A 25,874-nucleotide genomic window follows, 5' to 3' on the forward strand; every position below is an offset into this window, starting at 1 on the left:
GCCTTAGCCTCTCTAGTAGCTGGGATTACAGGAACGTGCCACCACACCTGGTTTGTTTGTTTGTTTGTTTATTTATTTTTAATAGCTGTTGGTTACTATTCTGAGTTTGTCTTACTGGCTGGGTTGGCAGTATGTTATCTTAGCTAGCCCTTTTCCCCTGCTATGTCCTAACATATCTATATATTTTTAAAAAGTATTTTAGGCTGGGCATGGTGGCTCACGCCTGTAATCCCAGCACTCTGGGAGGCTCAGGTGGGCAGATCATTGGGGTCAGGAATTCGAGACCAGCCTGGCCAATATGGTGAAACCCTGTCTTTACTAAAAAATTAGCCAGGTGGGTTGGCGTGTGCCTGTAGCCCCAGCTACTTAGGAGGCTGAGGCAGGAGAATTGCTTGAACCCGGGAGGCAGAGGTTGCAGTGAGCCAAGATTGCGCCATTGCACTTAAGCCTGGGCGATGCAGGGAGACTCTGTCTCAAAAAATAAAAATAAAAATAAAAGTATTTTAAAGGAATTTTTACTGCTATTTGTTAATGAGGAAATAGAAAGGCTGGTTAAAACAGTTAACAGGAGGGAGCTTACAATGTTCCCAGAACTCTTCCAAGTTTATATAGTTATTCCTGAACTAACGTTTTTCATACCTTTCAATATTCCTGCTATAGCTCATATATTTAGGACAGACTTTGGTAATATTCCCTTTTACTCTATGCAAAATACTGTAGAGCTGCGATTTCCAACTTTTTTTTTTTTTTTTTTACTATGACCTTATCATGTAAGGAATACATTTTAAATTGTGACCCCACATATACACACGTTTGTGTGCATGTGTATTAATATATAGAACTGAAACTAAAATTTAACAGCAATTATTCTTCTATATATCATACAGTAAAACATATAAAAGTTAATATCAAATATAATGTTGTTTATATTGCACTATAATATGGAAAAAATCCAAGATAAACAATACAAAAAACCGACAATTTATTAATGCCACAGGCGTACTTGCACCTTAGTAAGTTCTTTTCAATCCAGAACAATTGGGAGTCATACACATCTTATTACACTGTTGTGAAATGTGCTGTGGGGTGTGAGGAGAAAGGAAAGGTTGAAATAATTCTGAACTGTATCCTTAGGAATCAGAGGGCTGTTTGTACCCTTGTTGGTATAAAGAGGGAGGGGAAAATAAGCTCATTTGTGTTTTTCAGGCAAATTTTGGGCCTTTATTTATTTCTCTTTTATTTTTAGTTGACATGTAATAATTGTATATATTTATGGGATGCAGAGCATATTTAATACATGTATGCAGTGTGTAATGATCAAATCAGAGTAGTTAGCATTCATCACCTTGAACATTTATCATTCTTTTGTGTTGTAAACATTCAAAATTATCTCTTCTAGCTTTTTGAAAATACACACTAAGTTGTTAATCGTATTCACCCTACAGTGGTACAGAACAGCGGAACTTATTCCTCCTGTCTTGCTGTATAAGTTGTCGAAGAGCCACTCAAAAGGCAATATTCTCTATATCATTGGTGATAAAGGTTTAATCCAAAGAGGAGTTTCTCTCTTCGCAAGGAACATGAAACTTGTGTATATTGTTTTGACATGGCAATGATAGTAAAAAATACATAGTGGACATTATTAGTAAAATAATTTATTGGTAACATAAATATTATTAAATAAATCATGAACATAACTCTCACAAAATTATCAACTTAGAAATCCTTTTAGGCTGGCATTTAAGCGAGTTCTTATGATGGGACTATGATCTGAGGTGGTATGATGGATGTAGGTTATGGACTGAGAAATAGGTTGGAATACTGGCTCTAATCTTTACTAGTCACATGACTTTGGGTGAATCCCATTTTTTTTTTTTTCTGAGCATCAGTAAGGATAGAAATATACTGCTCATATATTGTGACGATTAATGTGATTATGTATGTAAAGTGCCTTGTACAGCACATAGTAGGCCCTTAAATGTTAATTTTTCTTTTACTCTTTCTTTGGTCCTACTAAAAAATATTATTTGTTTCTGTATGGTCTTAAGCCTGAAGACTATAATCAGGTTTGAATGGTTTTCTACATAAACCTTTTAAGGCAATGTTTTAAAGATTAAACATTATTAGGAATTTCATTTTACAGGACTGACATATGGAAATATTCTATATTTGAAAAATTACTGATGTTAGGGATTGGTATTCAGTGTCTTCTGCTTAGTTTTTTTTGAGTCTCTCTGTCAGTCATCTTTGCCTTCAAAGAAGGTTTTGTCTTTCTTGGAAGGTTAATTCTCTAAGGTAATCATTTAATTTATTTTGTTCTATTCATTAAAACAAACTTTAATAATTTAATTTGAGTAAGGAAATAATTAACTATCAGTTATGTAAAGTTTAGTTTTTATTGTGAACTCAAAACAAGGCCTTTATGGCATCTGCTTTATTGTTATAAATTCAAGCACAGTATCAGCAGCTTATGAGTTATACTTTGGATTTTAAGTGAGAGCTGCTAGGAGTAGGATAACTGGCTCTCTATAACTACAAACATTTGATATCCTACACATAGTTGAACAGTAGCAAAGCTGGAGTTCTCAGATATAGTACTGACTGATTATTTCACGTCATCATTTTTGGATAGCATCTGCTCATCTCCTCTCTCTTGTCCAAGTGGTTTAGGACTAAACAAATTATGAGGGTGTCCAGGCTAGGAAAAGAGGACTTTGTGCTATGTAGTCAAAGTTTTTAGTGTGTGAATCTGTCTTCCTTATTAGATTTTAAGTTCTTAGAGGTAGGAGCAAGGTACAAGAATAGAGGAAGATAATATTGTTAGTACCTGGATTTATTCTAACATGTGGCTTATTCTTTGTGGAGAAGGGCAAGGCTTTCATAAACTAGCACAGGTAGCCTCATTTTCAGAGATCAAAGATGTTTCTGAAAATGCTTTAGGCAATATCATAAACTAAATTTCTGTTTCTTTTCTTGATTGCAACAAATTGGTTGTCATTTTGTGTTTTTGTCTAGCATCATTGATCATTGAAGACAAGTTTTTTTTTTTTTAAACCATATGTTTTTAAAAAGCATTAAGCAGCATAGTTACACAGTTTTCTCTAGCAGTGCTGCATAGCTTAGGAGCAGGAGTGGGATAGGAAAAGCTGATAGATGTGTTTGGTATTGTCTGGATGCACAGTTTGGACAGGAGTCAGTGTAGCATAGTGGTTGGTATGAGTTTTGGAGTAGTACAGGCTGCATAACTTTTGGCAAGTAACTTAATTTTTCTAAACTCTAATTTCCTCATCTACAACATGGGATAATAATAGGATCTACCTACCTTGTAAAATTAGTATGAGAATTAAATAAGATGAATGCAAATAAGGTGCTTATTTATTAGCACAATGCCTGGCTTATAGTATATTAGATACTATTTTTATTTTGTTGAGATTAGAAGGAGGTTATTAAAGTAAGGTTATTGGTGAGATTCTAATTGCAATGCTAGGGAGATTCAGGCTGGCAAGGAAAAAAATGAAACTAGGAAGAATATTAGGTACTGGAGAATAAGAAGGTTAATAGGTTAGAAATGTGATGAGGGCAAAACATAGGCTTAGCAATAGAAAAGTAGAAAAATAAGAGTTAATGGCCAATAAGTGAGATCACAGTTTCAGATTCTAGAGATGGAGCATTTCCAGATAATAAGATCCAGCCTTTGACAGAAGTTGTGGGTTGCTAATATGAAGTGGAGATGAATTCATTTTAACAAATATTTATGAAGCCCTTACTGCGTGCTGCTTTGCTAGGCATTGGGGAATGTCACATTTGGGTAAAACATCCTTGGATTACAGGAAAGCAGAAACCAGCTATTGGTCACTCACCTGAATGATGAAGTTTACCATGACAGTGGCAGAAGCTGGGACAACAAGAAAGACTATATAACTTTTATTGTAGCAAAGAATACTTCAGTGGATTGACTTGTTTTTTATTGGTGTAAGATATTACTATAAATGGCTCTTTAAAATAGGTGCATCTCCCAGTAGGGATAAAATAATTAGAAACATTAATTTAGAGTTTAAAAGATAGGTGTCCTAAATTCATTTATTTAACTAGTCTTGTTTTTTTCGGCTTTCCTTTTTAGCCACTAGTGTACAGATGAGATGATTAACCCAATTCTTTTTAGTTTTAGAGGAATGGTTTGTTGAGTGGGCTTGTGTTCATTTTGTTTCTGAGTAAGTATCCTAGAAAAGGAGCATGTCCCAAAGAATAGCACAATTGGGGCAAAAAGGAGCAGCTCAAGTTGTAACCATGATGATTGTTTCCTGTGCCGGGCTTTTCAATAGAAAGTTGTAGATTTTAAAGTCTGGGAAGCTGGGAAGCTTACTTTGAAACAAAAAGAATAATGTTGATCAAATATTTAAAAATTAAATGTGTGATATAAAGTAGCAATAAAGTGGAATCCTCTATGCCAATTTTATTTTTGGGTTTCTTCTAGTCAGTGATGGTAGCATAGATCCACACATACTTGTTTTTTTGTTTTTTTTTTTTTCTTAAGAGATAGAGTCTGGCTGTGCTGCCCAGGCTGGACTTGAATGCCTGGGCCTGGGCTGGAGTGATCCTCCTCTCTTAGTCGCTTGACTAACTGGGACTACAGGTGCAGTACCCCGCACCGGGGAATACTTGGTTTACTTATACTGATTATGACTAAAGTCAGCAGAACAAAGCAACATGTTCACAGCCCCAAGAAATTCCCAGGCATGCAAGTTAAGAACTCCCATTTTAATGCAAGCCTCTACTCAATGACCCTTTTGTCTGATATGCTTTTTCAGAAACTCCTTATACTTTTCTCTAATGTACATTTAAGTAGACTTACATGTTATTCCATCTCTGCTATTTTTTTGCCGTATTACTTTTAAAGTCATTACGAAGAGCCCTGTGGCCAGGACTAACAGAAGTTGTGAACGTATGCAGTCTACTGTCAGATGGACCTTCCGCTTCATTTGGGCAAACTGCTGCTGTGCACTTGGCTCATTTCACTCACATCTAAAAAATGTTAAGATTCTGCAGTCTCCTTTTCCTCTTTTTTTGTTTTTGACTGTTCTTCTACCATGGTGACTCTCAATGTGTGATCCCCAGTATATCACCTGGGAACTTGTTAGAAATCAAGTTCCCAGGCCTAAACAAGACCAACTGAACCAGAATCTCTGGTGGTGGGAGCCAGGTTTAACAAGCCCTGTACAAGGTGATTCCGACACATGCTGAAGTTTGAGAACCACTGCTGTAGCATGTTGTAGTTGCCAACCTGTATACATTTTCTTGATGTCACTGACTTAATATATTTCTGCTAAGCTCAACATATATGTTGAACTATGGCCAGTAATTAATGTTGGTGGTTTCATGTGACTCAACTAATATTTGCTTTGTCTAAACCAGAATTTCTTAGACATATTTTGTTGAGATATTGACATTCTTTGTTGTAGGCAGCTGTCTTGTGCATTGTAGGATGTTTAGTGGCACTCTGGCTTCTACCTACTAGATTACAGTAACATTTCCTAAGTGATGATTAAAAAAATGTCCCTAGACCACGAGTGGAGGGGAAGGGAAGGAGGAGATCACTCCTGGTTGAGAACCACTAGCTAATCTAGTTTCTTTTTCTTCAAACTCGTAATAGCCAATGTACTACCCATAATATATCAGTTTTTCTCCCTGGGTAGGAAAACGGCTAGATATAAATTAATTATAGAAATTAAAGATTATGGTGATTATAATTTTTTATAATTTTACAAAATTTATATTACTTTTTATATTTTTTCACGTCCTGCTTATAGTGAGCAATATCACCCTATAGACTAGTATTATTTGCTTTCCTTGTATCTTATTGCTGTGAAAGTCTAATGATAATTTGCTTTTCTTTTTGTTCCTAAGTAACTTGCTTATTTTGCTTGGATGCCCAAAGGATTTTTCTTTAAGATTCAACAGTAAATCTCAGTATTGGTTATATTGGATTGACTTTCTCAGGTTTGCGGTACATGCTTTTGAATCTTTTTTTTGTTTTTAATTACAGGAAAGGGCTTTTTAAAAAAAAATTTTGACTTAAAAAAATTCCTTCCCTTGCTTTGGTTTTGGTTTTCTTCTTCAGGAACTCCTATTAAAAGTTGTTAGATCTTCTTTGTCTACCTTATATATTACATATATTACTTTCTCTCAAGCTTATAAGCTTATATTACTTTGTTTCAAAGTTTTTTTTTTTTTTTTGGAGACAGAGTTTCATTCTGTTGTCCAGGCTGGAGTGCAGTGGCACGATCTTGGCTCACTGCAACCTCTGCCTCCTGGGTTCAAGTGATTCCCTGCCTCAGCCTCCCACATCGCTGGGATTACAGGTGTCCACCACCACACCCAGCTAGTTTTTGTATTTTTAGTAGAGACAGGGTTTTACCATGTTGGGCAGGCTGGTCTTGAACTCCTGACCTCAGGTGATCTGCCTGCGTTGGCCTCCCAAACTGCTGGGATTACAGGCATGAGCCACTGTGCCTGGCTTCAAATCTTTTTTATTTAAAAATTTTTCTTCTTTTCACCTTTTATTTCTCTTGAAGTATTATTGTGTTTATTCATCTTTTTCTTCTTTCTAGTTTAGTCTTTTTTGAAATATTTTCTTCTAATTCTTTCCTGAGTTCTATCACTTCATTTCTGAGTTTTCATAATTACGATTCATGTGTTTTTTCATATCTTATACATTAAAAATTTCTTTGCTTATGGAGAAATAGTAGGTTGTAGTTACCTGTTTGAGTATGTCTTCCATTGTCTTTAGGAATATTAGTCTGCTCCTTATTCTCTCTTTAAAAAATAACTATTCGTGTAATTTAATGATCCTTATTTTTCATTTTTATGTGAAATTAGTTTTCATAAACCTTGAGAGGTGTGGTTCAGGATAGCTTTTCTAATTTCAGGACTCTAGAGCTCCCTTTTTTGTTGTTTTGTATAGTGTTCGAATTAGGATACCTTACTTTCTGAGGTTTCTCGGTTCTGTTTCTCTCCTGTACTGTTATGTAGACCTTTTCTGTTGTTCCTCTGCTGCTCAATTTGGGTTCTGTTTCCCAGAATTTTTCTTCAACTTGGGTCTTTGTTCTAGAAGTTTTGAAAGTTCATGGGGATAAGACTGCTTGGCCCTCTCAGATGTTACTATGGACTTGCTGAATTCATCAGCTGTTGGAGGATACAAAACCATTTACGGTTTTAGCTGCTGTTCACACATGACATGCATTTTTGGTTTGTGTGGGAAATCTTATCATGTAGTTATGGTGTAGATGTCATGCATGGTTTATTTTATTTATTTTGTTTAATTTTATTATTTTTGTCCTAGTTTTTTATGCTCTGTTTTTTATGAGGGATTCAGGAAATTTAAAAAAACAATGTGTTCACTGTTGCCATCTTTATAGGGGTGATTTCATCTTTTTTTTTGTATTTATATACTTTATTTTGCACTAGTTTATTGAAGTATTGATGTATGGTAAACTACATATATTTAAAATTGGAAATTTGATGACTTTTCACATATGTATATTCCCATGAAACCCTCACCGTGATCAAGATAATAAACATATCCACCTCCAAAAATTTCCCCATGCCCCTTCATAATCCAGCTTTCATTCTCCTTTCTTTATTCCCAGGCAAAAGCTGCTTTCTGCCACTATAGTTCAGTTTGTATTTTCTGTGATTTTCTATAAGTGAAAACATACAGTAGTATTAATTTTTTTTGTATGGCTTCTTTCATTCAGTGTAATTGTTTTGAAGTTTATCCATGATTTTCTTCATTTCTTTTTATTGCTATATGGATATATCACTGTATGGATATATCATAATTTGATTATCCACTTGTTAGTGAACATCTGAATTGTTTTTATCTATTACAGACAAAGCTGTTATAAATATTTACATTAAAGTGTTTATGTGAACATATGCTTTTATTTCCCTTGGATAAATGTCTAAATATGGAATGTCTGGGTTGTTTGGTAGGTGTATGTGTAACCTTTAAAGAAATTGTCAAACTTTTCCAAAATGATTGTATTATATTTATATTCCATCAGTAGTATGTGAAAGTGCCATTACTCCTCATCCTTGCCCACATTTGGCATGTTCAGTCCTTATAATTTTATATCAGTGAATGTGTAGTGATATCTCATTGTGGTTGTAACGTAATTTTACCTAATGATTAAAATTTTGTTGAGCATTTTAAGATGTATTTATTTGCCATTTTTATATTTTCTTTGGTGAGGTGTTCAAATCTTTTGTCTGCTTTTTATTGGATGTTCTTACTCTTGTAGTTAAGAATTCTCTATATATTCTAGATACAAGTCATTTGCTAAATATTTGTTTCGCAGATATTTTATGCCAGTCTATGGCTTACATTTTCATTTTTGTAACAGTGCCTTTGAAAAACAAACATTTGTAATTGTGATGAAGTTTATTTGGTTGAGTTTTAAATTTTTTATACTTTACCTTTTGTGTTCTCTTCAAGAAATCTTGTCAAACCCAAGGCCACTAAGATTTTCTGCTGTTTTCTTCTAGAAGTTTTACATTATTGGCTCTTATAGTCAGGCCTGTGATTCATTTTGAGTTAACTTCTGTTTATTGTTTCAGGATGAGGAGAGACTCATTGTGTTTGTATATGACTATTTAATTGTTCTGCCACAACTTGTCGAAAAGATTATCATCTCCTCATTGATTTGTCGTTTCACCTTTTTAAAAAGTCAATTGCGCATTTATGTTTGGGTCTATTTCTGGACTTTCTGTTCTTTTCCATTGATTATATGCCAATATTGCACTATCTTGTCTATTATAGCTCTATGATAGGTTTTAAAGTCTAACCTGCTAGTACTAGCCCTACAACTTTGTTTTTGTCAGATTTGTTTTAGCTATTCTATATCCTTTGCATTTCCATGCAGATTTTAGAATAAGCTTGTTCATTTCTGCAGAAAGCCTACTAGGATTTAGAAGGGGATCATATTGAATCTGTCTTCAATTTGTGAGATTTACGTCTTAACAATATTGAGTATTTGATCCTTGAATATATTTCTCTCTTCTTTATTTCTCTCAGCATGTTCTGTAATTTTTGATCTACACGTCTTGAACATCTTTTGTCAAGTGTTCCAATTATATTTCATATTGAAACAGGAAAAGTTCCTCAGCCCCCCTCGCAGGGCGTGCAGTAGGGGAGTGGCTCGCTTTTTTGGTGCCCCACTGCTCAAACCTCTAGGGGGAGCATGCCCAGGGGCAGGTTGTGGGACTCTGACCCCATGGCAGTATCTGGAGGTGAATGTTTAGAGCTCCCGAAGCCCCAATAGGCATGTGTTACAGGGTGCTCTTTTAGTTTTGCAGTCATAGGCGGCTTGTGTTAGTCAGCTCAATTAGACCCTTGCCTTATCGCAAGGACAGAGGGCTTTCTGTATCTCAGGGTTTCTTGCCTTGGTATACTGGAAGAATCGGATCACACGTGGACTTGGAGAATGAGCGCAAGGTTGTATTGAGTGGAAGTAGCCCTCAGCAGATGGGGGAGCCAGAAGAGCGAAGGAGTAGAAAGGTGATTTTCCCCTGGAGTCGGGCTGCTTAGCAGCCCGGGCTCTCCTCTGACGGCCCCAGCCAAACTGCCTCATGCCGCCGGTTCATGGCTTGCCGACCTGCGGGGCCTGTTGGCGTGCTCTTATGCAGATGCGTTCCTCTTGACGGCCTCTCAACGTCCAGCCACTTGGGTGTTCCTCCACTGGTGTGTTCCTCTCCACATCCAGCCACTTGCGTCTCTGCCTGCTAGGGTCTTGGGGCTTTTATAGGCACAGGTTGGGGGTGTGGTGGGCCAGGGTGGTCTTGGGAAATGGCAGCATTTGGACGTGAAGGCAGGAGCTCCTGTCCTCACCTAGGTCTGCGGGCACAGGCCCGGGGGTGATACTCCAGACAGGGAACGCGCCCATCCCTTGCCAGCACTTCCCTGCACCCCTTCCCATATCAATATTGTTATGCTAATGTAAATTAGATTACCTTTTAAATTATAATTTATATCTTTTACATTGTATGGAAAATATAATATATAAAATTAGAGATACTTTTATATATTGACCTTGTATTCTGCATACCGCTAGACTCACTTATTCTACTAGCCATTTTGTAGATTATTTGGGATTTTCACCATAGACAACTATGTTGTTTGTGAGTAAAAACAATTAAATGTCTTCCTTTCTAATCTGTAAGTCCTGTGTTTCTTTTTCTTGCCTTATTGCACTGGTTCAGAGCTCCAACAGAGTGTTGGATGGTGATAATGGTCTAGTTTCAATAGAATTGGTATCAATTCTTTGAATGTCTGATAGAATTCAGCTGTGAATCTGTCTGGTCCTGGATTTCTCTTTGTTGGCAGTTTTTAAATTACAATTTCAATCTTGCTGCTTGTTCTTGGTCTGTTCAGAGTTTCTGTTTTTTCCTGGTTTAATCTAGGAGGGTTGTATACTTCCAGGAATGTATCCATCTCCTCTAGGTTTTCTAGTTTGTGTGCATAAAGGTGTTCGTAGTAGCCTTGAATGATCTTTTGTATTTCTGTGGTATTGGTTATGATGTCTCCCATTTCATTTCTAATTGAGTTTATTTGCATCTTCTCTCTTCTTGGTTAATCTCACTAGTGGTCTATCAGTTTTGTTTATCTTTTCAAAGAACCAGCTTTTTATTTCATTTATCTCTTGTATTTTTTTGTTTCCATTTCATTTAGTCTTGTTCTGATCTTTGTTACTTCTTTTCTTCTGCTGGGTTTGGGTTTGGTTTGTTGTTTCTCTAGTTCCTTGAGGTGTGACCTTAGCTTGTCTATTTGTGCTCTTTCAGACTTTTTGATGTAGACATTTAATGCTATGAACTTTTCTGTTAGCACCACTTTTGCTCTACCCAGTGGTTTTGATAAGTTTTGTCACTATTATTCAGTTGAAATAATTTTTAAATTTCCATCTTGATTTCATTGTTGACTCAACGATCATTCAGGAACAGATTATTAACTTTCCATGTATTTGCATGGTTTTCAGTGTTCCTTTTGGAGTTGATTTCCAATTTTATTCCACTGTGGTCTGAGAGAGTACTTGATATAATTTTGATTTTCTTAAATTTATTGAGACTTGTTTTGTGGCCTATCATATGGTCTTTCTTGGAGAATGTTGCTTGTGCTGATGAATAGAATGTGTATTCTTCAGTTGTTGGTTAGAATGTTCTGTAGATATCTGTTAAGTTCATTTGTTCTAGGGTATAGTTTAAGTCCATTGTTTCCGTGTTGACTTTCTGTTCTTGATGACCTTTCTAGTGCTGTCAATGGAGTATTGAAGTCCCCCACTATTATTGTGTTGCTGTCTTAGGTCTAGCAGTAATTGTTTTATAAATTTTGGAGCTCCAGTGTTAGGTGTATGTATATTCAGGATTGTGATATTTTCCTGTTGGACAAGTCCTTTTATAATTATATAATGTCCTTCTTTGTCTTTTTAAGCTGCTGTTGCTTTAAAGTTTGTTTGTTTTTTTTCTGATGTAAGAATAGCTACTCCTGCTCACTTTTGGTGACCATTTGGAATATCTTTTTCTACCCCTTTACCTTAAGGTTATGTGAGTCCTTATGTGTTAGGTGATTCTCTTGAAGACAGCAGCTGGTTGGTGAATTCTTATTCATTCTGTGATTCTGTACCTACTGGGTATCTACCCAGAGGAAAAAGAAGTCATTATATGAAAAAGATGCTTGCACATGGATGTTTGTAGCGGCACAATTTGCAGTTGCTAAAATATGGAACCAGCCCAAATGCCCATCAGTCAACGAGTAAAGAAAATGTGTGTGTGTGTGTGTGTGTATTTTTTATGTGTGTGTGTGTGTGTGTGTGTGTATCTCACTCACCATAAAAAGTAGCAAAATATTGGCATTTGCAGCAACCTTGATGGAGCTGGAGACTATTATTCTAAGTGAAGTAACTGAGGAATGGAAAACCAAACATCATATGTTCTCACTTATAAGTGGGAGCTAAGCTGTGAGGATGCAAAGGCATAAGAATGATACAGTGGACTTTGGGGACTCTGGGGAAAGGGTGGGAGGGGTGTGAGGAGTAAAAGACTACAAACTGGGTACAGTGTACACTGCTGGGTGATGGGTGCGCCAAAATCTCAGAAATCACCACTGAAGAACTTACTTTTGTAACCAAACACCACATGTTCCCCCAAAACCTATAGAAATAAAAAAGTGCTTAGATACGAATCTAAGAAAATGTGTGTAAGATCTGTATGTTAAAAATTACATAGGCCGGGCGCGGTGGCTCAAGCCTGTAATCCCAGCACTTTGGGAGGCCGAGACGGGCGGATCATGAGGTCAGGAGATCGAGACCATCCTGGCTAACACGGTGAAACCCCGTCTCTACTAAAAAATACAAAAAACTAGCCGGGCAAAGTGGCGGATGCCTGTAGTCCCAGCTACTCGGGAGGCTGAGGCAGGAGAATGGCGTGAACCCGAGAGGAGGAGCTTGCAGTGAGCTGAGATCCGGCCACTGCACTCCAGCCTGGGTGATAGAGCAAGACTCCGTCTAAAAAAAAAAAAAAAAAAAAATTACATAAAACTGAATAAACTATTTAAAGATCTAAATAAACAAAGATAAATATTGTGTTTATGGATTAAAATAAGGAAGTGGTAATGGTCAACATCCCTGCCTTGTTCCTGACTTGGGGGAAAGCATTCATTCTTTCACCATTAAGTATGATGCTGGCTCTAAGTTTGTCATAGGTATTCTTTATCTGGTTGAAGAAGTTCCCTTCTATTTGTAGTTTGCTGATAGTTTTAAATCATGAGTAGATACTGTATTTCTCAGATTTCAGGTGCTTTTTGAAAATTCTGTTACATTGACTGCTTTCAAAAATTAACCTTTTCGGCCAGGCGTGGTGGCTCATGCCTGTAATCCCAGCGCTTTGGGAGGCCGAGGCGGGTGGATCATGAGGTCAAGAGATCGAGACCATCCTGGCCAGCATGATGAAACCCCATCTCTACTAAAAAAAAAAAAAAAAAAAAAAAATACAAAAATTAGCCAGGCATGGTGGTGCGTGCCTGTAATCCCAGCTACTCGGGAGGCTGAGGTAGGAGAATAGCTTAAACCAGGGAGTCGGGGGTTGCAGTAAGCCAAGATCGCGCCACTACACTCCAGCCTGATGACAGAGCCAGACTCTGTCTCAAAAAACAAAACAAAACAAAAAACACCTTTATATTTTGAGAAAACTTTAGATTCACATACAGTTGTAAGAAATAATACAGAAATATCCATGTTCTCTTTACCCAGTTTCCCCCTATAATAACATCTTGAAAAACTATAGTACAGTATTACAACCAGGATGTTGACATTGATAAAATCAGGATGCATAAGATTTCCATCATCAATGGATCTCTCATATTACACTTGTGTGGTCACACCTATTTCCCTCCTGCTCCTGTATCCCTCCTTAGCCCCTGGAATTCGCTAATCTGTTCTCTATTTGTATAACTTCGTCATTTCAAGAATGCTGTATAAGTGGAATCATACAGTATGTAACCTTTTGGGATTGAATTTTTTTTTCACTTAGCTTAATTTCTGGAGATTCTTCCAGGTGGTTACACATATCAATAGTTTTTTTTTCCTTGTTATTGCTGAGTAGCATTCCACAGTATGGTGTAGGTGTACTACAGTTTGTTTATCCATTTCTTCACTGAAGGACATATCATTGTTTTCATATCTTTTTTGTTGTTTTTGTTGTTCAAATAAAGGTGTTATAAACATTCATCCACAAGTTTTTATGTGAACAGAAATTTTTATTTCTTTGGGATAAATTCCCCAGAGTACAATTGCTGTCTTGTATGGTGTTACATACTTAATATTTTAAGAAACTTCCAAACTGTTTTCCAGAGTGGCTATACCGGCTTACATTCCTAGCAGCAATGAATCATCCAGTTTTTTTGCTTTTGGTGGTGTTTTTAAAATTTTAGCCATTCTGATAAATGTGTAGTGATAGTTCATTGTCCTTTTACTTTGTGTTTGCCTGATGGTTAATGAATTAAGCATCTTTTAGTGGGCTTATTTGCAATCTGTATATCATCCTCAGTAAAATGTTCCCTCATGTCTTTTACCCATTTTTGAATTGGATTGTATATTTTATTACTATTGAGTTTTGAGAGTTCTTTATGTGGTCTCAACACTAGTCCTTTTTCAAACATTCATTTGCAAATATTTTCTTCCAGTCTGTGGCTTGTCTTTTCATCCTTTTACAAGGTCTTTCACAATACAAAAGTTTTAAATTTTGATGAAGTCTAACTTCCCTTTCTTGTGGATCATGCTTTTACTGCCAAGTTTAAGAATTCTTTGTCTAGCCCTAGATCTAGAAGCTATTTGCCCGTGTTTTTCCTGGCAGCTCTATTGTTATACGTTTCACACTTGATCTTAGTGAAAAGGCTGAGAAGTGATTAGTTTTATGGTTTAGGTGTAAGTCTGTGATTCATTTTGAGTTAGTGTGAGGCATAGGTTGTGTCAGTTTTTTTTTTTTTTTTTTTTAAATTTTAAACCCCTGTGGATATCTAGTTGCTTCAGTGCCATTTGACGAAAAGGCTATCTTTCGTCTACTGGATTGTCTTTGCACTGTTGCCAAAAATCAGTTGGGCATATGTGTGGGGTCTGTTTCTGGGTTCTGCCTTCAGTTCTGTTGATCTATGTCTCTCTCCCTCCACCAATACTGTGTAGTCTTGGTTACTATAGCTTACTATAATAAGTCTTAACAGTGGGTGGACACAGTTCCTCCTACTTCGTTCTTCTTTTTCAAAGTTGTTTCAGCTATGCTTATTCCTTTGGTTTTTCATATAAATTTAGAAAAAATATAATCTGTGTCTCCCAAAATCTTGTTTGTATTTCGATAGGAATTGTGTTAAAGCTGTATACCACTTTGGGGAGAATCGCCATATTTACCATGCTGAATTTCCCAGTGTGTGCCTCTCTAATTGCTTAGATATCCTTTGATTTCTTTCAGCATTGTGTATTTTCAACCTACAACTTCTGTACATATTTTGTTAGTTTTTTGGAGTGATTATAAATTATATTGAATTTGTAATTTCAGTGTTCATGTGTTGACTTTTGTCAAATGTTTTTTCTGAATTGATACGATCATGTGATATTTTTCTTCTTTAGCCTGTTAATATGATGGAGTATATTGATTTTTAATATTGAACCAGCCTTGCATCCCTGCAATAAACTTCATTTGATCATGGTATATAATTCTTGCTAAAATTTTATTAAATATTTTTGCATCTATATTTATGAGGTATACTGCTTTGTAGTTTTTCTTTATGAAGTGATTTAGGAAGTGCCACCTCCTCTTCTCTTTTCTGGAAGAGATTGTGTAGAATAGTGTTAATTTTTCATTAAATGTTTGGTAGTATTCTCCACTGAAACCATCTGGGCTTGGACATTTTTTTAGGACTTTGAAAATATTAATTCAATTTCCCTAATAGTTGTAGGAACATTCAGATTATCTCTTTCATATTGGATAAGTTGTTACTATTTATGTTTTTCAACAAATTGGTCCATTTTGTCTAAGTTTTCAAATTTATATGTATAGAAGTATTCACAGCATTCATTTATTGTCCTTTTGATTTCTGCAGTCTGTAAGATACCTACTGTTTCAATTCTGATGTTGGTAATTTTTGTCTTCTTTTGTTCTTTTGTCATTCTTGCTGAGGTTGATTTTTATTGATCTTTAAAACAACTAGGTCTTTGTTTCCTTCTTTTTCTTTATTTTTTCTGTTTTTATTATTGATTTTATCTCTTTGTTTCTTCTGCTTGTGTATTGTGATTATTTTGTTCTAGGTTCTTGAAGTGGAAAGTTAGATTATTGATATGAGATGTTCTGTTTTTTTCTGATGGTTACATTTCCCTCTTTGAATATGTTAGCTGTATCTCACAAATGTTAATTTTTTATTTTCATTCAGTTCAGTGTATTTTTTGATTTCCCGTGAGACCTTTCTCTTTGATTCATGGGAATATATAGAAGTTTGTTTAGTTTCCTAGAGTTGGGAGATTTTTCTGTTACCTTTCTTTTACCAACTTCTAGTTTGATTCCATTGTGGTTAGAGAAAATTCTGTATTATTTAAATTTTCAAAAATTTGTTGAAGTTTGTTTTATGGTCCATCTTGATATATGTTCTTTGGGCACTTGAATGGAATGTGTATTCTGCTATTGTTGGATAGAGTGTTCTATAAATGTCTACTAAATCTTGGTTGATGGTATTCTTGAGTTCTTCTATATCTTTGCTGATTCTCTGTGTAGTTCTGTCAGTTGTTGAGAGATGGGTTCTGAAATCTCCAGCTGCACCTGTGTGTTTGTCTATTTTTCTTTTCAGTCTTATCAGTTTTTGCATCACATATTTTGCAACTCAGCTTGTTGTATACACATTTAGGATTGCTATTTCTTGGTGGATTCATCTCTTTTATCATTTTGTAGTGTCCCTGTCTGTCTCTGGTGATTTTCTCTGCTTTGAGATTTACTTTACTTGATATTCATATAGCCACTCCTGCTTTCTTTTGATTCACATTTCTATGATATATTATTTTCCATTCTTTATTTTCAACCACTGATACTGTTTTCAACCACTGATACTGTTTTTTTGAAGTGAGTTTCTTGTAGATAGTATATAGTCGAATCATTTTTAAAAGCCACTCTGCCAATTCTTGTCTTAAACTGATATTTTTAGACCACTTATATTTAATGTAATTGTTGATATTTTAAGGCTAAAGTGTATCATTTTATTTTTTATTTGTTCTTTTTTTGCTTCTGTTTTCTTTTTCTTGCCTTCCTATGAAAAGTTTTGTTTTCACCTCTGTGAGGTATTAGAGATTATACCCTTTTTTACCTTAATTGCAAATTAGTGAATAAAATTCATGGAACATTCAATATTTAATATTCCTGACATCTGTTCATCTAGTTAGCCATCTATTCATTCATGCTTTCAAGAGATATTTATTGAACCTCTACCCTGGGCCAGGCATTGTCATTTTCTTTTTCTTTCAGATTATTCTCTTTCAGTTCTTTAGTAGTGTAGTATATTTATTTCCTCTGGTTGTTGTAACAAGTTATCACAAACCAGGTAGCTTAAAAATAATAGAATTTTATTCTGTCACAGTTCTAGAGAACAGAAGTCTGAAGTCAAGATGTCAGCAGGGATCTAGAGGAGAATCCATTATTGCCTATTCCAGCTTTTGGTGGTTGTCACCATTCCCTGACTTGTGGCTGTATTGCTCAGATTTCTGCATCTGTGGTCAAACGGCCATCTGTTATGTTTTATTTTGTGAGTTTCTCTTTTAAGGACACTTGCTATTGGATTTAGGGCCTAGCTAGTTTGGATAACCCAGGATAATCTCTTTATCTCAAGAGCCCTTTAAAAATAAAGACAATAATCACAGGTTCTAGGATTAAGATGTAGACATACCTTTTAGGGGCCACCATTCAGTTCACTACTAGTAGTGTTTTTCTGTGCAACCTTAATTTCTCTTTTTTTGACTCTCTCTCCATTTGGCGTGGATTCTCTATTTCACACCTTTCACTATTCCTTCTGAATTTTGTCTAGTAAGGGATTCTCCTAGAGGGTGATGAGAACAGTGGAATGATTACGATGTCCTGTATTTCATAGCTTACCATATTGCCACAGAAAAAGCCTTTCTTCACGGCAGGACAGCTTCATTTAGAATTAGAATATGTTTCTTTTTAATAGAACTTACTCTGAAGCAAAAATATATTACTTAAAAAAACTATGTAAAATGTATTAAAGTCTTTTGTACATATAACTACAAATCCATTTGAAGAGATAAGTAAAATAATTCTAATCAATAAGTAAATATTATGGAATCAGCAATCAATATTTAAATTGGTGTCAGTTAAGAATAGGTGGGATTTCCCTCTGAGGTGATGCCATGTTTATTGGCATCTTTTTGATATGTATCTATCCATCCACATATATATATGGATATTTCAAGTATTTTCAGAACTTAGGCCACTTTGGTTGTATTTGAAAACAGTTTTTTTGCTGTTTGTGGAAATGATTTTTTTGGAAGAATCTGAACATTTTTTTCAAGGTATTTAGGCCACTAGAGTATTGCTGAGATTATTTTGATAACTCCTTAATGAATGTCAATTTAAAAAGGAATTATGTAAATACACCCTGCTGATCTTTAAGAGTATTGAGTGTATCTTTAAGAAGTTTCTGGCATGGAGTCAAATCTAGTTTTACAAGTGATTTCACTGTACCAAGAGAAAGTTGTATGATTTTGCTGTAGTTGATTTTATTGCTTTCCCTGTTGTTATGATTATTAATGTTTACCGTAATAAAATGTTACCGTTTATACATTTTTATAAAGTATGGCAAACTGACAGGTCACAGGAAAAAATGAGGTAGAATTAAAAAATACATATTTAGTAATAGTCTCAAAACTTTTAGGCTTAAGACATATTAAAACAATAAGATAATCTTGTTTCAGCACAGGCATAATTAATATCTTCATGTGTTTGTGATAAGATTTGCTTAATGAAATTTCAGTTTTGGTTTTAGTTTTATATCTAAATGATGTATTTCTGGCTTAAAACTTAGAAGTCTGAGTGCTTATCATTCAAAGCAGTCATTTTTCCAATTAGTCCATACTTTTTATAACTATGCAGAGGAATTCAGCTTATAATTATACATTTTAAATTTGTGTTTTCTTTGTAAGTGCTGGTCAAGATGTCCAAGGAACAAGTGTGATTGCAAATCTCCCGTTTTTGATGCGACAGAATCCCACTGAGACGCTTCGGAGAGTGTTGCCAAAAGTCAGAGTAAGTTGGTATGAAATAAGATTGGAGTTTCCCATTTTTCCCAGTAGCATGTTGTCATTGTTGAAAGAGGATTTTGGAGCTTTGATGGCTGATCTTTTGCACCTTGAGTGGAGGAAGTGTTATTATATACATTTTGAATTATAATGAAAATATTTAGGGAAATTAGCTGATGGAAATGGAGAAATTCAGATCATAAGTTGTAAAATTTCTTTAGTCATTTTCTCAGTAGAGACATTTTACTAAAGGTAGTTTTTAGTAGCTCAAAAGCACCTCCTAATTATTCTTAAAAAAAGCATTTAATATTCTGTTGGCTTAAATCTATATTAATAGTATTCGTATAACATTGATAATGTAATTGAGCTGATACTCCTAATAATTGACCCTATGATGACCTCCGAAGAATCATCAGATAAAGTGAATTATAGCCATCACAATTTTAGATGTGTATGTAATTTATTGCTTCATAAATTTCTTCAGAATTAGTTTTTCTGCTATGAACAAAAATGTTTGATCTACTATTACATTCTTTCTTCTATTTAATATTTATTGATTATTAATATAAAATTAAATAATTTCAACTATTAAATATTTACTAATTATTTGTACTTATATGCAAAGTGCTTTTCTTTATAAGAACTTGAGTGAACAAAACAGACACCAATGTATGTGTCCTCCAAGAATTTGCCTACTAATGGGGTCAGTGAGGTTACATACTACTGAGGATTATGTTTGCTAATAGAGGTTGGTAGATTTTGCTTTTTTTTTTATTTGGATATAGCTCTTCTCATAATTTTTAATTTATGTGTTTAAAATACTGAAGTTATTATTGAGTCCTTGAGTTTTATTTTTAGGCATGTGTATTATGGTTCTAGTTACTGTGATTTAGATCAGGGACATACCATGTTATTTTCATGAGATGCCCACCTATGCAGGCACTATGAACGTTTTGACCGATTACAATGGTGAATTAAGATGATATTTATTTTGGCATTGCATGTGATTCAAAAATAAATCAAGCTTTTTCATATCTGTTTTTCCCAGAATCATACCATAATTTCAAAGGAATTAGGTCCACACAGACCAGGTTTATTTTTACATTGAATTTCTGTGATACTAACTGACCTACACTTGTCAGCAGGACACCTGGAAGTGCCAGTTAAACAATAGCAGAAAGGAACAGGTATTTAGGTCCTCTTGGCTACAGAGTTAATGTAAGTAAGCAAATTAGATTTATAGCTAAGAATATTGCATGCTGCACACTCTGCGTTGAGCAGGTGAAATCTGGTCCACAGAGAGCATATTAGATGTCCAAAGTTTCACGATGCAAGAATAAAAGATGAAAGAGAGCAGTGAACTTTAGACATCTCTAAATTACTTTGCAAAAATCCTTTTGTTGAGTTCACAATAAAGGAAATTAAGTAACAGCTCCCCCAAAACCTTAATTTCATGGGGGTGTATAAATAATATAGTACACTCATATGTATAGCATATTTATACAAAGAATCAAATGTATCTTCTGAAACTATAAGGTATGCCTGAGTTATAGAAGATATAGTTTTAATAAGCTTTAAAAGTAATGGAAATTAATCCATAATACAGAGTATATTAACTAATAAATGAATACAAAGGTAGTATATACTAATGAATATGTACTAAGGAAACTTTTATTTATAACTGAATGATTTCACTCATTTATTTTACTAATCAACATGCAACCATTTATTTAGGACCATCGTCTTGCCCTGTACTCCGTTTAAAAGAGATACCAAAAAGGTAGAAGAGTCCAGATTAGATTGTATATTAGGAAGGTCTAGTGACCATGGGAAACAATGAGAGAACAAGTATAGTAGAGTATTGTGTGCTTCTGACTTGATGTAAAAATGCTGAAGAATAAGGCAAATGAGAAGGGCTTTATGGGGGTAACTCCAATAATAATGACTTTTATTGATAGTTTAATATATAATGTAGACAGCCAAACATTTGATCACCCCCATTTCAAATGATAAAATCTGTGTTTCTGTGCATATTATTTTAAATTCATTGTATTCAGATTTTGTTGTGACTTATTGGTACTCCTGGTTAGCACCTCTGTCAATTCCACCTCACTTCTGTGAGTGTTTACTTTCCAGTGATGAAACGCTGACAAAATATTGGGTAACTGCTTTGTTTACCTTTGCTTGGCCATGATTTCTCAATTTAAAAAAAAAAAGTTATCTTGAGCATTTAGTAATAATGGCATTGTCATTCATTCATAAATATTTACTGAGTCCTTTTATAAGGCAGGCACTGTTCTAAGCACTGGGAAAACAGAAGTGAACAAAAGATAGGGAACTTGCCCTCAAGGAGGCTACAGTCTAGATGGAGAAACAGACATTAGACAAGCAAATCCCTCCCCACCCAAGAAAGATATAATGGTCATTTGTGATAAGCAGTCTGAGTGTACAGAACACAAGTTGATGAGATAAAGTAATAAAGTAACGAGGGCACCTGCTGTGCATTGGGATGGCAAGGGATGCCTTTTTGAGGGGCAGAAAACTGAAGGAATGGAAAGAAGCGCCATTTGAGAGTCAGGATCAAGTAGTTCAGGTAGAGAGAGCAGTAAATAGCCCTAAGGTGAAAGAGCTGGTTGGGACTGAGGTAGAGACAGGTGTGTTTTGGACCCAGTGAATGGGGTGGGGTGTGATTGAGAAGAGGTTAGAGAAATGGTTGATGACGGAGCATTCAAGTGTTGGTTTTCATTCTTAGGACAGTGAAAAGTCCTTGAAGGCTTTAAAGCAGGCAGTGACTTAATTGTGTTTCTATTTCACAGTGATCATTTTGGTTATTGTATGGAGAATAGATTGCAGTAGGATAGTTAGGAAGCTTCAGTACTGGGCCTCATAGCTAGTATAAGGACAACTAATTAAGACAGTAGAGAGCAGTGGACATATCTGAGATAACATGGGTTAAGGTAGAATGACCAGAACTTTATAATGGATTGGGTTTGTGAAGTGAGAGATGACTTCCAGATTTCTGGCTTGACCATGCATGTGGTTCTGCTGGTTTTCAGTTATAGTTGATTGTTGAATTCATAAGGAAAATAATTTGTGTACTTGATAATACTAGTCTTTTATGAATAATTTACTTTTAGATAATTTAAAGAAATGAACAATAAATATTTTATGCATTAAGTTAATTAATACCAAGATGTTTACCACATTTATAACAGTAGTGTGTGCAGCTTTTAGAGTTCACTTTTACCTTGTCTTTACTTTTAAGAACATCAGATAAAGTAATGGAGATTTTGCTGGCCTTATGTATTATAAACTTTCATCAGTGATATTTTTGTTTTATTGCATTTGCATTTTGTTCTTATGATAATGGATTAACTGAAAAGTGATTTAAAAAAAGGTTGCTATTTTCACTGTTTTAGAGATAAAGGAATTTAATGTTTAAAAATAAAATGTCAGAAACAGAGTTGGTGTTACAATTGAGCCAATCCATCAGATTGAGGTTGATGTCTAGAATAACTAACAAAAGAAGAAAAATAGAAAGTAAGAAAAATAGAATTAAGCCAATCCATAGTATTTCCCCAGTTTATTTTCTAAATTGTGTGCAAAGTGGGCAATGAATGGTAGTGCAGTTAGGCCACTCATCTCAAGATCGAATTTAGCTAGGAATTTAGAAAGTAAATGTTTGACCTCCAATTTAAATTTCCTAAATGTGGAGACATTTTAAAATATAGTTATTACCATATATTCACGTTACATGATTTAATCCTAGGGTATCTGTTAAAGAATTGTTTTTGTGTGGTTTTATTAAGTTTTAATTCTTTTTCCACAGTATATTAAATTGAAATCTTAGATGTTTGTTAGACCTCAATATTTGATTTGAACTTCTCGTTATCTAGAAGTGAAAGAATTTGATTGGCAAGATAAATATCCAAAATATTATACCATGGTCTTTTATAAAATTCAGAATAATAGTGATATAATTACACCACATAACAAAGGTGATTCCATTACAATCCAATGCAAAAAACACTCTCTACTTATTGAGTTATTAAATTTATTTAGTTGTTTTTACACTTACATTTTGGCAACCATAATATGTGTCATAAAATTATGTAATAGAAGTTAAGCAATGCCAGGTACAGATAAAAATAATGTAGCAAATATTTATTGAGGTCTTACTACATGTCAGGCACTGTATTCTGTCAGATATTCTACATATTTTAATCTGAATACTCATAGCAGTTCTATAATGATCACTTGACAGTGGAAGAAACAACTTAGTTAAGTAACTTGCTCAAAGTCACAAAGCTTGCAAGTGGTATAATTAGGTTTAAACAGGAAGTCTGAGTCCTCAGTCTTTACTACTCATTAGCTGATCATAACTGTAACAGATATAAAATGTATAATTTAATGTCTCAAGCCTTAGTCATCTCCTATCTGTACTACAGCGGCCTCCTCACTGAATTTGTTGCTTCCATTTTGCCTCTGTTGCTTCCATTTTGCCTCCTAGAGGAAACTCAACCAGAGAGATCTTTTAAAAAGCATCAGTCATATCTTGTCTCCCTCTTGCATGAAAATTACTTAAGTGGTGTGGTAGGCAGAATCATGCCCCTTCCCAAAAGATATTGGGCCCTAATCCCTAGAAATTGTAAATGTTACCTTATTTGGAAAAAGGGTCTTTTCACATATAGTTAAGGATCTTGAGATTGGGAGATTATCCTGGATTATTGGGGTGGTGGTCTAAATGTCATCACATGTATCCTTATAAGAAGGCAGAGGAGAGTTGACACATACATGTAGAAGAATGCAATGTGAAGATGGAGGTAGAGATTGGAGTGATGTGGCCACAAGCCAAGGAATGATAGCAACCACCAAAAGCTGAAAGAGGAAAAAAGTAGATTCTACCCCAGAGCCTCTAGGTGGAGTGTGGCCTTGCCAACACTTTGATTTTGACCAGGTGATACTGATTTTGAAATTCTGGCCTCCAGACCTGTGAGAGAAGAAATAGCTGTTGTTTTAAGCTACTCAGTTTGTGGTAATTTGTTACAGCAGCCACAGGAAACTAATAAAAGTAACTTCTTATTTCAAATAAAATACAACTCCCTACTATGTCCTTAAATCACCCCCATCTACCTTTGTGACCTCATCATCTGCCAGTCTTTTCTCTTTCTTCCATAAGAGCAGAATATGTATCAGTCTAGTTTCTCACTGTACCCTGAGAACTTAGAATAGTGTCTGGCAAATAATAGGCATTCAAAAAAATTTTGTAAATGAGTGTTCATTGAACTTAACATTTAGAGACAATATAAGTTTCTACCTGAAAGACTAAGGGAACATTGGCCTGATCCACTGGTGGCATTTTTGGATAAGAAGTAGGAAGAGAATTTGTTTGGAAATTTGACACATACCTGTAGAATGGTATATAACGCTGATTTATGTTCCTAGAGAGACTTTTTGGGGGTTTTAAGAGGATTTGGGAAATATATAATAAAGGATAAAAGGGACATAATCAATGTGAAGTGTGATTTCCTTTTATTTCGGTGCATGCCCCTAGTCTCAGCTACTCAGGAGGCTGGGACCCAGGAGTTTGAGGCTGCAGTGAATAGTTACTGACTGCACTCCAGCCAGGGCAACATAGCAAGACCTTGCCTCTGACAAACAAACAAACAAACAAAAACAAAAAAACAAACAAAAAAAAGAAAAAAATAATAGAAAAAAATAATAAATTTTTCCTAATTTGATTATTTATTATATAATTTTATATCTCCTGTATATGGGTAGTTTTTTAAACATCTTGTAGAATTTTTACAGAAAGCATTTACTTTGTAAGTAAATTTGTAAATAGGAAGCTTTACTTTTTTAAAAGTCCTATTTCAAGTAGCATAGTTAAGTGGACAAACAACCCAGATTGAGCATTCCTGTTCTCCAAATCCAAAATCAAAATGCTCCAAAATTTGAAGCTTTTTGAGCATAAACATGATGCTACAAGTAGAAAACTCCCCATCTGACCTCATGTGATGAAGTGTAGTTAAAGTCAAAATGCAGTCAAAACTTAGTTTCATGCATGAAATTATTTAAAATGTTGTATAAAATTACATTCAGCCTATGTGTATAAGATGTATATGAAACAAATGAATTTCATATTTAGACTTGGGTCCTATCCCCAAGATATTTCATTATGAATATGCAAATATTCCAAAATCCCAAAACATTCAAAATCTGAAACACTTCAGGTTACAAGCATTTGGGATAAGGGATACTCAAGCTGTAATAATGGGTGGAACACTTACTGTGGGCCAGGTGCTGTGCTTAATGCTTTAGATATATCCTTAAAAAAATCTTCCTAACAACTCTATGTGATGTATTTATACTCATTTTACAGTTGGGAAAATCTTGGCTTAAAAAATTCAGTGTTTGTGAATAGTTAGTTGGGAGATTTCTAGGAAGCATGAAAGTATATAATTTATTCTTACAGTTCACCAAGGAAAAGAAATAGTCTTGACTAAAGGAATTAAAGAGCATAAACAAATGATCCAGACTGCTTTCTTATTTGGTTTGCAGCTAAGAAAACAGGCATCTGTCTTCCTCACTGAAGATGATGTGTTCTGAGATAAGCATAATGAGCAGATCATGATGTTCCAGACCCTTACAGGTCATAAAAGTCCCACAATATATATTCTGTAGACAGGCTAAACATTTGGGGACACTGATAGGAAGGAATGTAAGTAAGAAAGTGAAATAATTCCTGTAATGTAAGGTTGACAGAAGGTAATCATCAGGGTCAGAATTAAGAGGTCTTGTGGTTTAGGAAGCATAAAATTATATAACTTATTTTTCTATTTCACTCAGAAAAAAGTATTAATGAAAGGAATTAGAGATGAACAGATTGATACAAACTGTTCTGTGGTTTACAGCTTAAAAAATAAAAGTACATTTAATGCTATGCATTTTGAGAATAATGTATTTTATGCTTTTTCTTTTTACATATATATCTATGTGTATTTAAGGACAAAATAGATTGACATTACTGATCACTTCACA

The 25,874-nt window shown here is 34.8% G+C and overlaps 1 protein-coding gene across 6 annotated transcripts in view; it reads left to right on the top strand.

The window, feature by feature from the left end:
• PPP4R4 (protein phosphatase 4 regulatory subunit 4) overlaps positions 1–25,874 on the top strand; it is a 108,385-nt gene that overhangs the window by 15,981 nt on the left and 66,530 nt on the right. For all 6 annotated transcript variants that reach the window (XM_025392179.1, XM_025392178.1, XM_025392176.1 and 3 more), the window contains exon 3: positions 18,738–18,840. Coding sequence is in view for 4 of the 6 variants with exons in the window: in XM_025392176.1 (XP_025247961.1) it covers positions 18,738–18,840 (103 nt within the window). In the remaining 2 variants the exon portion in view is untranslated. The remainder of the gene's footprint in view (positions 1–18,737; positions 18,841–25,874) is intronic.

Source organism: Theropithecus gelada, chromosome 7b (assembly GCF_003255815.1).
Source record: "Theropithecus gelada isolate Dixy chromosome 7b, Tgel_1.0, whole genome shotgun sequence".
Lineage (NCBI taxonomy): Eukaryota > Metazoa > Chordata > Mammalia > Primates > Cercopithecidae > Theropithecus > Theropithecus gelada.